This window comes from Dasypus novemcinctus, chromosome 5, assembly GCF_030445035.2.
Source record: "Dasypus novemcinctus isolate mDasNov1 chromosome 5, mDasNov1.1.hap2, whole genome shotgun sequence".
In the NCBI taxonomy this organism is placed as follows: domain Eukaryota; kingdom Metazoa; phylum Chordata; class Mammalia; order Cingulata; family Dasypodidae; genus Dasypus; species Dasypus novemcinctus.
Window position 1 is genome coordinate 44,243,330 of NC_080677.1, and position 15,387 is coordinate 44,258,716.

The window sequence follows — 15,387 nt, forward strand, 5'->3', positions numbered from 1 at the left end:
AATGTGCTACCATTTTTTTATTTGTTTCTGATTTTTTGTCCTTATGGGTCATTATGAAGTGTTTGCACATTTTACCCCAGCCCCATTTTTCCCCCATAATCCCTGTGGTTTCATAAAACAATTTTGCATAGTATAGTGATGTTTAAGAAAGCATATGTCACTTTCTAGCAGAACTGACTGTACATATACCAAAATGTTAGTAGTGTGTATGTGCACTCATTTATTTGTAGGTTGTTATTTCTAAAAGAATCATGCATTTTTAAAAGATGAGGTGATAGCTAACGTTGATCACAGCTATTTTAGGTGAAGGGCTGGAGTTATTCTGATGAGTGCCATTCAATGGTGATGTAATCAATTCAGTGCCCCCTAATCTGCCTAACAGGCAGGATCACTTAACCTCCTCCTGAAAACGGAGATAAGTTTTCCCAGCAACATATTGGCAGCTTCTCCCTCAGTGGGTCCCCATCCTTGTTAAGGAGAATAGGCAAGAATAGGCAAGATACGGCTAGTCAAGATTCTGTTAAACAATGTAGACCATGAAATAAGCCAAATGTCCTGAAATTGATTTGAATATATTCAAATCCAGAATCACATGTAGAAATATAAAAGTAATAAAAAGCAGTACTATATTACTGACTTTCGAGCTAAGAATTCTTAAGTGAGATCAGAGCACCCTGTCCTTTTAGGAACAATGTCTCTGTGGAGACTGAAAATTGGAATGCAGTGTAAATTTCAAAAGGAAGGAAAAATAAATTTTCCTCAGGTGCGTTGAATCTTGAAATTCCATTCACTTTTTCAGAGTGAACTTTCACCTGTGTTAATCACTTTTCTTTCTTCCTTTCCAAGGCAGTATCATTTTCTTTTTTTCCTTAAGTAATAACTTACTTCAGCTATAGTCAACTTGCACTTTGTATCTTTGATTTGGGCATGAAGTTAAGTGCTCCTTACCCTACCCTCACGTGCTCCGATTCTGGGACCGAGCCCACTGAACTCTGAACCAGTTGGTTCTTGACCCCTGTATTTTCCTGTCTCCCTACACAGAATCTGCTGTTGGCCAAGCTCTCTGTGGAGCTTTGTTTCTAGCTCTGTTCTCTGACAAAAGCCTTATTCTGTGCTGCACAGCTCATTCTCCTAGTTCAGTCTCTGGCTGCAACCGTTGAATCACAAATATTCTCCAGCTGGGAACAAGAAAGCGCAGCAATGAGGAGCCCAGGAGCCGGACAGGATGTTTCGTTTTCCCAGGGAGTTCGCATGATGTTTTACATAATGAAGCCCAATGAAACGTCATTTCAAACCTTGGAAGAGGTACCTGCTTACGTAGAAAAGGTGAGATTATGTGGGAAGAGGCTTTTCCTTAAGAAGTAAGTTAAACACATCCTGGAGTTTAGTTCACTTTCATTCTTATATAGTTAAATTCTATTCAAAAGAACTCTGTTTCTTAAAGACATGGAGCAAATGTAGAATTTTTGCCTTAATTGGATTTCTGTGCAATATCCATAGTTATCTTCTATTAATTGTCCCCCGTATGTGTCAGAATGTGATAAACTTTAAATTTTTTTCCCCTAGACATGATGGCATTGCAAATGTAGCTATTAGGAACTCATGGTCAATTACCACATCAGTAAATTTTGTAACAATTTTAGTTTTCAGACAGTACATTTATGCACTATCTCCTGGGAAAATATTTCTTCTCTAATTTGGTGGAGCAGTTCTGCAGAATGTAGGATCACACTGACTGAGTCCAACTCTGACTTCCCAAGTTTGAACTTGAAACAAGTTTTCTTTGAAACTCTAAAGCATTCAGAGGCACTTTTCACTTCTGGTTCCTGGCTATGACTGGAAGTGGAAATATCCAGAATTAGAGCCTGAATACTGAAGTTCCCCACCCTGTCAAAGCAGTTCCTCCAGCACTTACTAGCTCAAGCCAGAAATAGAAAAAAATGACATCAGAGAAAATATTCTTGGGAGTTCAGTTTAGAAAACTTCAGAACTCATTATTAGCTTTCAAGAGACTGAAACCTAGATTTTTTTCAGTATCTGTTCCTTCTTTCTGATTTTCTGAAAGAAAAACTGTGGATTTATAATTCATTATTATTTATTAAAATAATAAAACCTAATACAGTGCAAGAACATCAGAGTTAAAGCTTAATGGATAAAACCTAAATGATATCTGAAACAAACATTTTAAATTACCTTAGGCCTCTGAAATAATGTACTCTGGGGAAAATTCTTTGCTCCTACAGGTTCATTTTCATCATTAAAAGTAGCTTGGGAAATGCTAACATGAAAAACTAGAATTGTATGCATCCTTAAGAAACATTTCTTGAATAGGTCCAACTTAGTTATATGTGGATGGTAGACTTCTGATTAGTTAACTTATTGTAAAATTTTGTTTTTGGATATAATTTAATCATACCTCTCTTAATGTTATTTTCTTTGCACAGTTATCACAGTTATATTCATAGTTCTGTTTCCTTTCCAAATTGTACAAAATTTGAACATATGTGTCATCCATATCCAAAGTGATTAGACTCATTCTCCCATTATGTAGGAAATACTCCTCTAGGATAAGTGTACACCATCTCCTGCTATGAGATTTCACTCTCTGAAACTACTAATCAGAAAATATGGAAGAATTTCATATCAAGCATAATAATGTCTCTTCTCTGCAATTTCCTTTCCAGGCAACTCCATTTTTCATTTCTTTGATGCTACTTGAATTAGTTGTCAGCTGGCTTCACAAAGGGAAACTTCCAGGTCAAGTGGATGATGCATTAACATCATTATCAGCCGGTGTTTTTTCTCGGCTTCCAAGGTGAGCTAGATGGTTAGCATCACTGAGTGAGGAAACTGAAGTTCTCCAAGTATGACAGAAAAGGAACCCATGGCATGGGGAATTAGTCTATTTACACATATATCCCCAAAGAACTCAGTTCTTGTCTATTCCAAAGAAAAATCTATATTTTATCATGGATTATTTTTTGAATTCTTTTTTTTAAATTATTTATATTGATGCTCCACTAAAATTTGTGTTGAAGGCCAGTGCCTCAATTGCCTTATCCTAATATCCTAAATTATGGTCTAGCTAACTATCAGAAATTTTATCTTGCCTCAGCCATTTCACATAGATTGAGGTACAACTACTTCCCTCAGGTTATGCAGGTTACGCAGATTTCTGGATTACTACAGTGGTCCCTTAACTGGTGTCGCTGTCTTCAGCCCTACCTTATTTGCAGCCAAACATTTCTATAATGTGAATATGCTAGAAACCTTTTACCAGTTCCATATGGGCCTGAGTTCAATGCATGAAATCCCTTCATGGCCTACAGAGGCAAAGTTCTCTCCAGCTTTGCCTCTGATCCCTCCACTCTCCCTCCACCTTTACATCTATATTCTACTACTTGCCTTTGCCCAGATGTTTATACATCCTTCTTTCTGCCTGGAAAGCCATTCATGTATCCAACTGGGATTCATTTTTTAAGTTTAAGTGTAGATGTCACAGCACTCAGCAAGCTTTACCAAGTCTGCGCATCCTAAATTGGGCACCACTTCTCTATGCTCCCACAGAATCTTCTGTTTACCCCAGATACAGCCATTTTCACCTGGCATTATTCTCACATGTTTTCTTTTCAGCCCTTCCTGCTAGCCTGAGTGTGACTTGTGAGCAAAAAGTGTACTTTAATCATAGTTTTAGCTCCTGTGCCTGGAATAATGTCTGGTACATGGTAGAGGCTCAAAAGTTATTTAATATACTTATAGTGTTATGTCGATGATAAAATTGGAGGATAAAGGGAACATCCTACTACTTTTTAGAAAGGAAAAAATAATGTGTACGGGAAGAAACCATTGAGTTGAAGGCATCTTGAATACCTGACAATCTACCAAAGAGGCAGAGGGTAAGGAAAGGTTCTTTTAGAAGTCTTTGCTTTGCATTGCTAATCAGTGTTCTCAATCCAGCTTCCCACCTATTGCTTCTTTTACTATTCTAAGGATTTACTTGTGATGAGTGCTCAGTGCTTTGAAATGTTTCTGTGAACCACGCAGTGGGGAACCAGGGTAGATTTTTTTAAATGAAATGAAATCTCAAAGATATTTGAGGAAAAGTAAAATAATTGCACACCATCGCATGGAAGAGTTTAGATAGAAAGTAAACCTTAAGTTGAAAGTTCTCCTGTAAATTTTACTATGAAAAAATCAGATTATAATTATGCAATCATTATCATAAGAACTCTGAAAAACTATGTGCATGGTTAGACATTGCAGTAGGAATCAGGAAAATAATATCTCAAGGTATTTGTACCTACTACCCAGATTACCTTAAAATAATTTACATCTTCATGGTTCCTTCCATTTCATATCTCCCTTGAATAGAAAGAAACAAATAAATTGACCATAATCAAGGGGTATATAAATTAGGTTATTGAAAATTGCCCAATTGGTTACTGTACTTCATTCTTAGAAGTTAAATGCGTGGGTATATAGAAATTGGTTAATTGATGAACTTTGAAAATAACTGAAAATTAAGCTGCCGGTGCAATTATGGGTCACATATTTTGCTGGATTGGAATGGACTTATTAAGAACTCAGGGAGGCAGCAAGTTGAATAAAAGCTTTTCTTTTGCTTTTTCTAATTTGATTTTGATTACATGTAAAGTTCTATTATCACAGCATTATAAATACTGGAAATAAAAACTATCTCCAGCACAGTATTTCTGTTTAGCAGTGTGATAAGAAAAAGTGTAGAGGTTTACCAAGAATAACAAGCAAGTATATTTTTCTGCAATAAAACAAAATAATAAAGGAATTAGGGGGAGAGAGTGAATAGGGTAGGGGGTGGGAGGAGAAAGAAAAACAAACCAGTCCTTCAGGGATAGTACATGCAGTTCTTGTTCTTCACTTCCACTACCCATAACACTACTTAAGCTAACACAAACTGTTAACTCTGTTGCCCTCTGAGAGAAAGGTAACAGGTTATGAACTTGAATTTGAAGGACATTTTCCTATGGTTGCATTTTGAACAGGAACAGCAAATCGCTCCTTTTTTTTCCTTGCAGGTGTGAACAGCAGTTGCCAATTTTGAAATATGGGTAATTATGTCCGTTTTGAACAGGATTTTATGTTTCAAAGCCTTTTACGTGAAAGCTCTTATTGAAGCAAACTATCTGAAAGTAAAAATTTTTAAATATTTTTTTTTGCTGTTAACAACATAAAAAAAGCAGGTGTAAGCAGAGATGGAAAGCCAGTCCTCAGGATCTACTCTGTTCAATCCCCATTCAGCAAGAAAAGAGAAGGGAAATTTGACAGAAACCCTTAAAACAATATTTTAGTTGAAGTCACCACATCAGGGGGAATTGTGCAAATCATTAACAGCTGAGGGCTAGATTAACACAGCATTGATCCTATCCTCTCCAAGGGACTAATTTCATTTTCTTCAATAGCAATAGAGCTTGCTACTTCCATGAAGTTCATGACTGTGGGAAATATGGTAGTACACCTTTTTAAAATCCGTTTGTGAAAATTAAACTTTGGGTAATAATTCCAAATATACCTGTAATCTCTGAGAAAATGGCGACATGAAAATCAAAGTGAAACCCTGAACATATTTTTCCACTTCACCATTCATGTAATGGAAATGCAATATGCAGACTTTGAGAAAAAACAATGTTTGCTTGGGGTTCTCAATTTCACTGTTACACAAAATTTAAAGATTAGTACCATAGTTAACCCCTACTGATAAGAAAGACACATGCTGTATCTTTCAAATCTGTATGTATGGGAAAATATAAGTCACGGGCAAGTTTATATCTTCTTTACAAACCTGTTGAATAGATCATGATGTGTAACAGAGAGACTATGATGTAGGTAGCCTTTCAGATTGTGATCCTGAAGTTATAGACTGATACTTCTATTTACCAAAATTAAACACTGTGTATCATATGAAGATAAGGGGCCTTTCTATCAAGTGTTTGCATATATGACTATTAAGAATTAAACTAGATTTAACAAAATGCTTAATTAAAAATTGTGAAATAGCCTGCCACTGACTTAAATGCTAATGAGTGAAAAATAATCACATCTCTTTGTGTTTTTTTCATACTTGTTTAAGCAGAATTCAATTTCCAAACCTTCATTAGAAATCTGGGACCTCAATTTGTTACTTCCTTCCAGTGTTTCTGCTTCCATAAATTGCATCCTCCCCAGAGAAGTTTTATTCCTGATATAAATATCTACAGTATGTTTGTTTTTAATGGGTTCATTTATTCTGTTGAAACAGCAGATTATAAATCAAATTGCAATAGGTTTGGAGGGATAATTTAAGTAGGTAAATTTTCAAATAAGTTGGGGCCACTCCACTTTTAATACATATGGGTAGCTGCCAGTTTTCACTACAGAATAGCTCTGCAAGTTTTGACCATACATACGCAGTTTTACTGGCCATGCCTGCCGTGGAATTTTCCATTCCTGACAAGAAAGTTTGAATTCATAAAAAAAAAAAAATTGTTTAAAGAGGAGGAAATTAAACTTCTTTGAAATATTTTTGACTCCTGGGGGTGGGAATGAAGCATAAAGGAAAATTGTGTGCCGAGTTTTTATACTATGCTTTTTGTATCTTAGTCCACATTGCTGTTGGCAACGTCAGTTTTCTACCAGATGAGGATGGCATGTCATTTTGGATAATAACTTTAACAGTTCTTCATTGCCCCAAATAAGAAGTAAATGAATTTATGCAATGTTAAAGTTTTAATTTATTATTAATAGTTTATTAACTTATAAAGTTATTAAAAGAAAACTTCATGTGAAGAAAATAAATTTTTAAAACATGTTGGTTTGTTAATTTTATTTGTGAGGGAGAATGCCTCATTTCATCTTAACTTGTACCATAGGAGCCTTATAAAAAGACTTTGCCTTTGCTATTCATTGTGTAAATTCAGGAACTGCTATTCAACTAATAATTCCTAAAGAATGCAAGCTTCCTTGTGCTTGTTGGCCTGGATTTGTGTGCTTATTCAGAAGAGTAAGAACTCTTGCAAAATTTAGAACACGGTAAATTTATTTCTTAAAAAATCCACCTGATTGTTTATAAAAATCCATGGTTTTGCGGTTACCTTAAAAAGAGATGAAATTAAGTGACTATTTCATAAGTGCAGTATTTCACAGTAAGAAATGTCAGTGCAGAAGTTAGGTCTCCAGAAGATAGTTTGTATTAGGTATTTTGTTATTACTGATTATTACTCAATATAACTCAATATTCCACTAGATGGAGCAAAAGTGGCAGTAGCTTTTCAGATGGGAAGTGTGAGTTCCTGGGTCATGTTCAAGAGATTTGAAATTTAAAAAAATGAAAAATTTCTGAAAAAATATATATAATTCAAAAGTATCTGTTCACAGTTACCTGAAATGTTAAAGATATTTATAATGATCTCCTTTAATACAGGTTTCTTTAAATACTGGATTTATATGATAAGATTATTAGAAGTAAAATAACATCTGATTTATCTCCTTCTCTGTTGCTTTATTTGGTCTAATCCAAACACAGATATAATAACAGCTGTGAAATAGTATAAATTGGCAGGTATCTATGAGTTTTGAGCACATAATTCTACCTACACTGAAATTTTCTTTGAAATTTTGACATTTTACAAAGAGAGTATTGCATCAGATTTTACTTGCTTTCTTAATGATTAGAGCGTAACAATTTTGGAGAACTAATGATATTAGGGCCCATTCAGCCTAATGCTATCATATCTTAAATTATCTCTGAGCTACTGAAAGCCTAAATGGCATGTCCAATACCACTTTTCTACTCTTGATGATGAGTAAATTCAAACCAAGGTGGCTTTGAAAACTAGTGAATTTTGTAATTTTCAATCCAAAATAGCAATTATTCTAATTTATTAAGTATTTTTTAATCTTAACATTGTAACTGAATTTACTGTTTTGAAAATTCGTGGATCAGCTACTAGAATAACAGTTTAATACCTCACTTGCTTCTTATAGTAAGTGAAACTTGACAGGACAAATTTCTCATGTTGAGAGAAAATTTTTTATTTAAATATATAAAGAATCACCCCACCTAGTTAGAGAAATAAACTACATTATATTTGCTAAAAGATACTCATCAGACCCAAGAGAAAACTGCGATTAGGAGAATTCATGAAGAAAATAGTACAATACAAGGAAAGCATCTATGTGTTTAGGCTGTTGATTAGACAATTCTAATGTCTCTTTATATCTGGATCACTTCCTCAGTCTCACATTCAAAATTTAATGAGTAAAAGGGATCTAGTATTTGAAAATTCATCGTTCTGTGCAACCCAATATCCCATCTCCATGCAATTAAATAAGCTCACTCTATACATACTTATTGCATATTGTTCTTATCAAAGGATGGGGTTTAGAGAGTTTCCCTAAGAATTCCAGAGTATAGAGTCATGTGGGAGGAAAGGGTAAAGGAATTGGGAGGAAAAAAAAAAGGAGCTTTGGTTTATGATTCAAGGTTTGGTGGGAATATTTTTGAAAATGTAGGCGCTATTTCCTGCAATCAAGGGCTTTCCAGAACTTGATGCTCATTTCCCAGCTGTATCACGTTGGTGAATTGTTTTTAGTTGTGGGCACTGCATGGCTGTTTTGGTTTTTTTTTTTTTGGTATTCATATTTGGAAGAGGATCATATTCCTCTTGCTGATAGAAAGCAGAGAATATAATTCCCACAGCTTCTCCCTACTTTCCCTTCACCTTGAGGAAAGTTTGCCTTCGTGCTAAAGTGTGAAGAAAGCCTTGACTGCAGTATGTCATGCATATTTCAGCTCGATTTGTGTCAACCCTAATAAGTCAGTTGACAGAGTAATAAATAGGGTGTCTACTCAAGATCTGGCACCTGTACAGGAAATAAGAAAAAAAAGTATTTCATTTACAGGCAAGTTCTCTTTGTTTTACAAATGGAAGTTTTTCAGGGACTCTCTTTCTTTTATTGAAATCTTCATATTGTTAAGCCTATTTCAATTGTCACTGGAACTAACAAGGAAGATAGTGACTGAAAGAAAAATGCTGAACTGATGGAACTTTCAGGAGTCAGGGGATAACGTTTATTCTGTTCACTCATGTGTCATCAGTGTCTAGTGATGTATTTGGCAACTAGTAGGCTCTTAATTTAGAATTATTGGAAGATTGAATGAATCCATGAATGGATCTGCTCTGACAACATGTGCTAGGGGTTACATAAGAATTTGCAGATTATTTCAAGTTTTGGTTGCATTTTCTAAGTTTTGATTTTTCTTTCTGGATCAGTTTTTTAAGAATTGTGGGTCTCAATTGGGGGCAATTTCGCCACCCGTCCCCTTCCTCAGGAGATATTTGGCAATGTCTGGAGACCTTCTTGGTTGTCATAACAAAAGTGAGGGCCAGTGTTACTAGTATCTAGTACATAAAGGCCCGGAATGCTGCTAATCACTCTATAGTGTACATAGCCCCACACTACAAAGAATTATCTGACTTAAAATGGTGATAGTGCCAAGGTTGAAAATCTCTCTTTTAGAGAAATTATTACACCGAATCTTATAAAACTGATACCATTTTTTTTCCTCTTTACCTAAAACTTGGAATTGTATAAGCTTACTCCTCTATCCATATTACTAATGGATAATAAAGAGCAATTTTAATATTTCCTAGTTGGGGAAAGAATTAGCCTGTCCAAATGTCAAAAAATGACTGTTCAGAAACCCTACTCTAAATATATAAAAGTTGTCAAACAAGCCACCAAGTTGTAAATAAAATCTGTTGTATCCCCCTATCCTGTAAACATGCCTTAATAAACATGCAAGGCAGATTTTAAATTTGGAGTCTTGAGTTTCATTTGAGTTCCAGAACAGCATGGGAGCCCTCAGCCCCTGGCCTATTCTGTTCTGTAAGGGACATGCTTGTGGACTTGTTTGTGAACATGCCACACTGCTTGTCCAAGCTCTGTCTCCATGTCCCAAACCAGACATTCTTGGCACCTTGACTGGGCTAGGAGATCTGCCCTACAGAGGACAGAAACAGCAAGGAGGCCTGCACAGGCCCACCCAGTCAGGGCGGTTCAGCAGGGGATGCTGGGATATCCAGAGCATGATGCTGGGTATGCCCAGGCTCAGGGTGGGTCGTAACCTTAGTTCAAGGATTTCACTCAGGGGTGAAGAATAGAATTTCTCCTTCCAAGTCATATAATCTCAAATTGAAAATCAGGCTTTAAGTTATGGTGATGTATAGTCCTGGTGAAAATTGTAAACTTAGTGTTTTATTTTACAGAACAAAAAAATAATAATTAACTAGACTAATTCAAAGTTTAAGGGATTATTTTAAAGTTCCACAATTAGAGTTGAGAACAGAGTAAATTTAAAGGGCCAGAGCTCTAAAAGAGCCAGGAACAAGCATATTCATAGAAACTGACTCTCAAAGATAAATATTTTAAAAATAATTTGCAGAAGCTCGGTAGAACAGGTGGCAAGAAATTCTAGATTCTGGTTTTAAAAACAATTGTTTATTTTAACACTTTATTTCTAGGAAAAGGTTATTCATTTACATCTTGAAAAACTTAGTTTATATTCTCTAAGAAATATTGAAATGTTATGAGCATCCGATATGTAATTCTACGTATAACATCTAAAAAACATTAAAGGCGTGTGTGTGTGTGTGTGTGTGTGCGCGTTAAAGGAGAGGGGAGTTGGCTAGAGAGACAGGAAGATAGAGAAAACCAAGTTTGGCAGCAACAAATTTCATCTAAAAGCAATCTTTAGGGGACTAACATTTCAGGCAGCAGGCAAGTTTTAATCCCTTTTAAAATATGCCGTCAATTTTCTAAATATTATACTTCCTTCATAAAGACCCTTATTGTGTTTTTTCTTAAAATTTAGAAATGACAATCAAAGAAAATAAGTTGTATTTTTGTCCATATTTATGGTGTATAGTTTCCATGAAAATTGTTCAAGAGACGTAAAAGAGGAATGGTCTCCCAAATTTGAAATTGAGAGTGCAAACTGCTGATGTCCCTTGTGCCTCAGAAACAGAGGGGAATATCATGTGAATCATTTTCATACCAAGGACATTGAGCCTCTTAAAAGGCATAATAGAGTAGAAAGAAAGTAGAAGGTCAAAATAGTTTCATTTTTATATATGCTTATATTAAATTTAAAATGTTATCTAAAATGTTTTAGCATAATTTTACATCCAAAATCTGATATGATTGTTTTTCAATTTTATTTTTCCAGTCTGTTTTCCAGGAGTATTGAACTGACCAGTTATATTTATGTCTGGGAAAACTACAGACTTTTTGCTTTGCCTTGGGATTCTCCATGGACTTGGTATTTTACCTTTTTAGGAGTTGACTTTGGCTACTACTGGTTCCATCGCATGGCCCATGGTAAGATGTAAATCAAGAGTTTATTGGTAATATATGTTAAACTGTGTTTAACACATAGTAGATAACCAGTAAACATTTGTTGAATGAATGAATGCAAAGAATAGTATAAAAAATTGCAACATAGTTATGTTTAATAATGAAACTTTGACATTTGAATGGAAACAATCTGAAGTCATTTTGAAAAAATAAGTGAAAATATCAGAGATACATTTTTCACACCCTTCGTATCTAATTTTATAGAATAAAAGTTTGGAAAGAACTGGGCATTGCATTATTCTTTAGTATATTGCCTTACATCAATCTTATCATGACATACTTGTTAGTGTCTACAGATACTTTCACCCAATACCAAATTGCACATGAGAATTACCAAGGCTGTTCTGTAACAGCCTGAAATCTTAGGTAATACATGCTGTAATAAGTAATCTTGATTCAATTTCTTGGTGCTGTTTCCACATTGCAAATGAAAATTCAATCATCTAGGCACTAAGTGTAACACACTTAAGTGTTACCATAGTTTTGCAAAAATCTTTCATTTAAACAAACCCTTTTACTGCACCAGTTCACTGACTTTGCTTTTTGGGACTCTTGACTATACCTTCCAAAGAAATGTTTTGATATGGAAAAGGAAATGGAAGAGCTAAGAAACAAGCTCTGACCCTACATAGGAGTAAGCAATGGCTGGTGAATGATTGTAGAGCTCAGGCGGGCAAGTGATAGGAATAAAGCAAGCAAAACTATTTCTGAAGGGAAATGGCACAAAGTACTAGTTTTGAAGAAATATTGAAAGCAGAACTCAGGATTTCAGTGGGTGGTTGTGTGAGGGGGTGGGAAGGAAGGAAGGAAAGGGAAGAAACCTGGAATAATAATAAAATTTAGATGGGAGAGAGAGAAGGAAAGGAGGAGAGACCTGAGATCAGGGTGAATAACTGAGCTGTGTATGTAGGAGTACGTGTGACCATATATGCCTCCCAAGCAAGGATGAAGGAAGTAGGGGCGACATCCACAAGTGTTATGTTTAAAGCTGGTAAACTTTAAATACAGCCTTATTTTTGTGAAGCACTTTAAACATATGCATTTAATGAAACTAAAAAGAGTGAATGAAACCATAAAGAGCGTTAATTAAAACAATTTGAAGTGAATATGTAAGCTAGAAAAATTATTTTGTGTGTGATAACCTCTGTATTTGAAAATAATAGGTCAGTTTCTGACATCATTTCCTTGTATAAAAATGCAAGAGGTTACTCCCAGATTGAACAAAATAAAATATGGTCCATGTAGTAAACTATTTATATTTTATTTGAAAGTAGCAGTTTTCTTACTAAAAAAAGTCCATTGGCAAACTTCCTCATTAAAAAACACAACTAAACAAAAAACAAGCAATGCAGAAAGCATTTACATTGCATTCCTTAATTTCAGGAACCTTCTAATATCACACTGAACTGTGCAGATGTGGTTTTCTGGGAAATCTGCAGATTTGCTTAATTTTTGAAAGCCCGTTATAATAGGAAACAAAGAACCAACATTACTAAATATAAAACTTTTAAAAATATCTTCATTGTAAGTGCTCTCAGTTAGGGAATAGCAATAAAATAAAATAAAATATAAAAAACATGGAACCAAAGCTGTTTAAAGTATGCTTCACATTAGAAAATTTTGAACCAAGTCCAGTAAAGGAGGCAGGCATTTAAAAAAAAATCTGAAAACCTTCTGGAAAAACACTCACCACCTTCAGGCTACAGAGCCTAATCATAAGTTCAAAGACTTTTGACTTGTGATGGAAAGCTGGTAGGAAAAAAATAAATTTTGTAGTTAAATGAGCTGACTTTCTGAAGGATAGTCAATATTTAAAGTTTAGAAGTAAATGATAACAATGTAAAATATTAAAATGGGTTTTTGGGATGTAGAAATACATGGAGCTAATGAAAACCTATAATATCAAGTATTTGTGCCTCTTGGATTACTGAGCCCAAACTGACTAATTGGAGAAATTTATTCAACTGAAAAGTTTTCAGCAGTTCTAAAATTCAAATCTCCATATTAAAATATAGAAAGAAAGAAAGAAAAAGAAGCCACCTTGTTTTCTATTTAGTATTTTACTCTCCTTTTGCTGTTCTCAGTAAAATTATTTTTTAAAAAAATCTACCTTTAATAATGTCAAAAGTTATGAATCTTGAAGAAATAATATGAAATACACTTAAAATTTTGTGTTTTACATATATGTAAATGAACTCTTTATTAATCCAAATCATTGCTTAATTTTGTTGCTACTGATTTTGGTTACTTTATTTGTATGGTTATTTATTTGTTTTGCATACCTGTAGTATTTTTCACATTGAGGAAACAGTTTGGTATTAATGGAAAATGATTTGTTCTCGAAAAACCTGAATTCTTTCTGTATGCCAAAGGACAAAGGGGGTATTTAGATTGTTTATTGTTTTTGTTTTGTTTTTTTATATTTGACTCCCTTTTCCCCTGGAACACTGAGAAAAAGGTTGCTAATTATTATCACCTTGCACAAGAAATAGGGCAGCAAAATAATTTCTAAGAGAGAATTTTGATGGCTTTAGGAAGGACTGTAGAATAACAATATCAAATAAATTTTAAATTAAAAAGTATCTTCTTGAGTGCTTAATCTCCATTGTAAAAAGGTGCTTCTAGTTTTGTTTTGTTTTGTTTTGTTTGGTACGTCCTACTAATTATCCTAAACATGTAAGAAAACAAGTTAAAAAATTTATGAGAACATTTCAAAATTAATAATTCTTGCTTTGTAGGGGACAATAATGAAGCTTCAAGGGTGTTGGGAATAGACTATATCTTGCCTTGGTTGGTGATTACATAAGTATACAATTGTAAAAATATACTGAATTGGGCACTTAAAAAGTGTAATTTCCTGGTGAATAGTTCAGGTAACCAAATTTAGAAATAGGAACCTAGAAGATATTTGTGACTGTAAAAATTAACATACCATCTTATACAGGTTTTCCCTGTGTCATTTTCCTCAATGAAGTATGGTGAAAGCACCAGCATGCCAGTTATTATTTGTTATTAATTAATTCATTGCTACCAATTAATTCATTATTAATAATTTAGTCATTAATTTTTTTTCTTAATTAACTCTCTTCTCCAGTTTATGTGTTACAATACTTGGACCCTGTAGATGTTTTCCTTTTCCAGCTCACTTGATGTTAGGTTTGCCAGTTAACGGTCTGGTGGATATTCCAAAACTAGATCAGGAAGAAGGGACTTCTGTCTTCTAGAGGGTTGTTTTCTGTGTGACACTCAGCAGGTTGGTATGTGGGTAACCTCCTGGATCGGAAGTCACTTCTGAGAAGATTCTTTGCCATCTGGAGGATCACACTTGAGGCCTACTGCAGCCCATGCCCTCCATCTAGTCTAAACCCTCCTACAAGCCACTCCATCACCATCCACATTCCTTTGGTAGCCACAAACTCTCCAAAGAAGTCAGAATCTTTATCTTGGGCAGGGGGTGTCTTTTTAGTTTTATAAGTTCCAGCCGTGTTCACTCTCCCTTAGCTCTAGAGGCAGGGCTGTTTTTTTTGCAGTTGTTACATCTATACCACGGAGATGCCTCATTTTCCTCTTTCAGTTGTTAACTAACTTTTGGCTAATTAAGTTTTCATACTTAATTTTCCTTATTAAAATGCCTAGTGTGGCTGCTGTCTCCTGACTGAATCCTGAGCAATGTAATCAGTTTATGTACGACCGTAAATTACAAATTACCTGACTCTACCTTTTTCCAATCCCTTCTGGGATATTCATTACTCATTTAGGCTATGATATAATTTAGTTCAATTCTGAAATGAAGGCCTTCATCTTTAAAATTGTTTAAATCAGCAATCTCTAAAATTCCCTTGAACTTGAATATTTTTACCATCAAATATATATCAAATTAATTTTCTGGTCGTCTTTCTGTATCTACACAAGGCAAGTGATTACACTTTTTACGTAATTAGTCACAAACATTTATTT

At 34.6% G+C, this 15,387-nt stretch overlaps 1 protein-coding gene across 2 annotated transcripts in view; it reads left to right on the forward strand.

Moving 5' to 3' along the window:
* The first annotated feature begins 1,053 nt into the window (after positions 1 to 1,053).
* AGMO (alkylglycerol monooxygenase) overlaps positions 1,054 to 15,387 on the forward strand; it is a 371,907-nt gene continuing 357,573 nt past the window's right edge. For both annotated transcript variants that reach the window (XM_058296924.2, XM_058296925.2), the window contains exons 1-3: positions 1,054 to 1,326; positions 2,685 to 2,815; positions 11,243 to 11,394. In XM_058296924.2, coding sequence (XP_058152907.1) covers positions 1,201 to 1,326; positions 2,685 to 2,815; positions 11,243 to 11,394 — 409 coding nt within the window. In that variant the 5' untranslated portion in view covers positions 1,054 to 1,200. The remainder of the gene's footprint in view (positions 1,327 to 2,684; positions 2,816 to 11,242; positions 11,395 to 15,387) is intronic.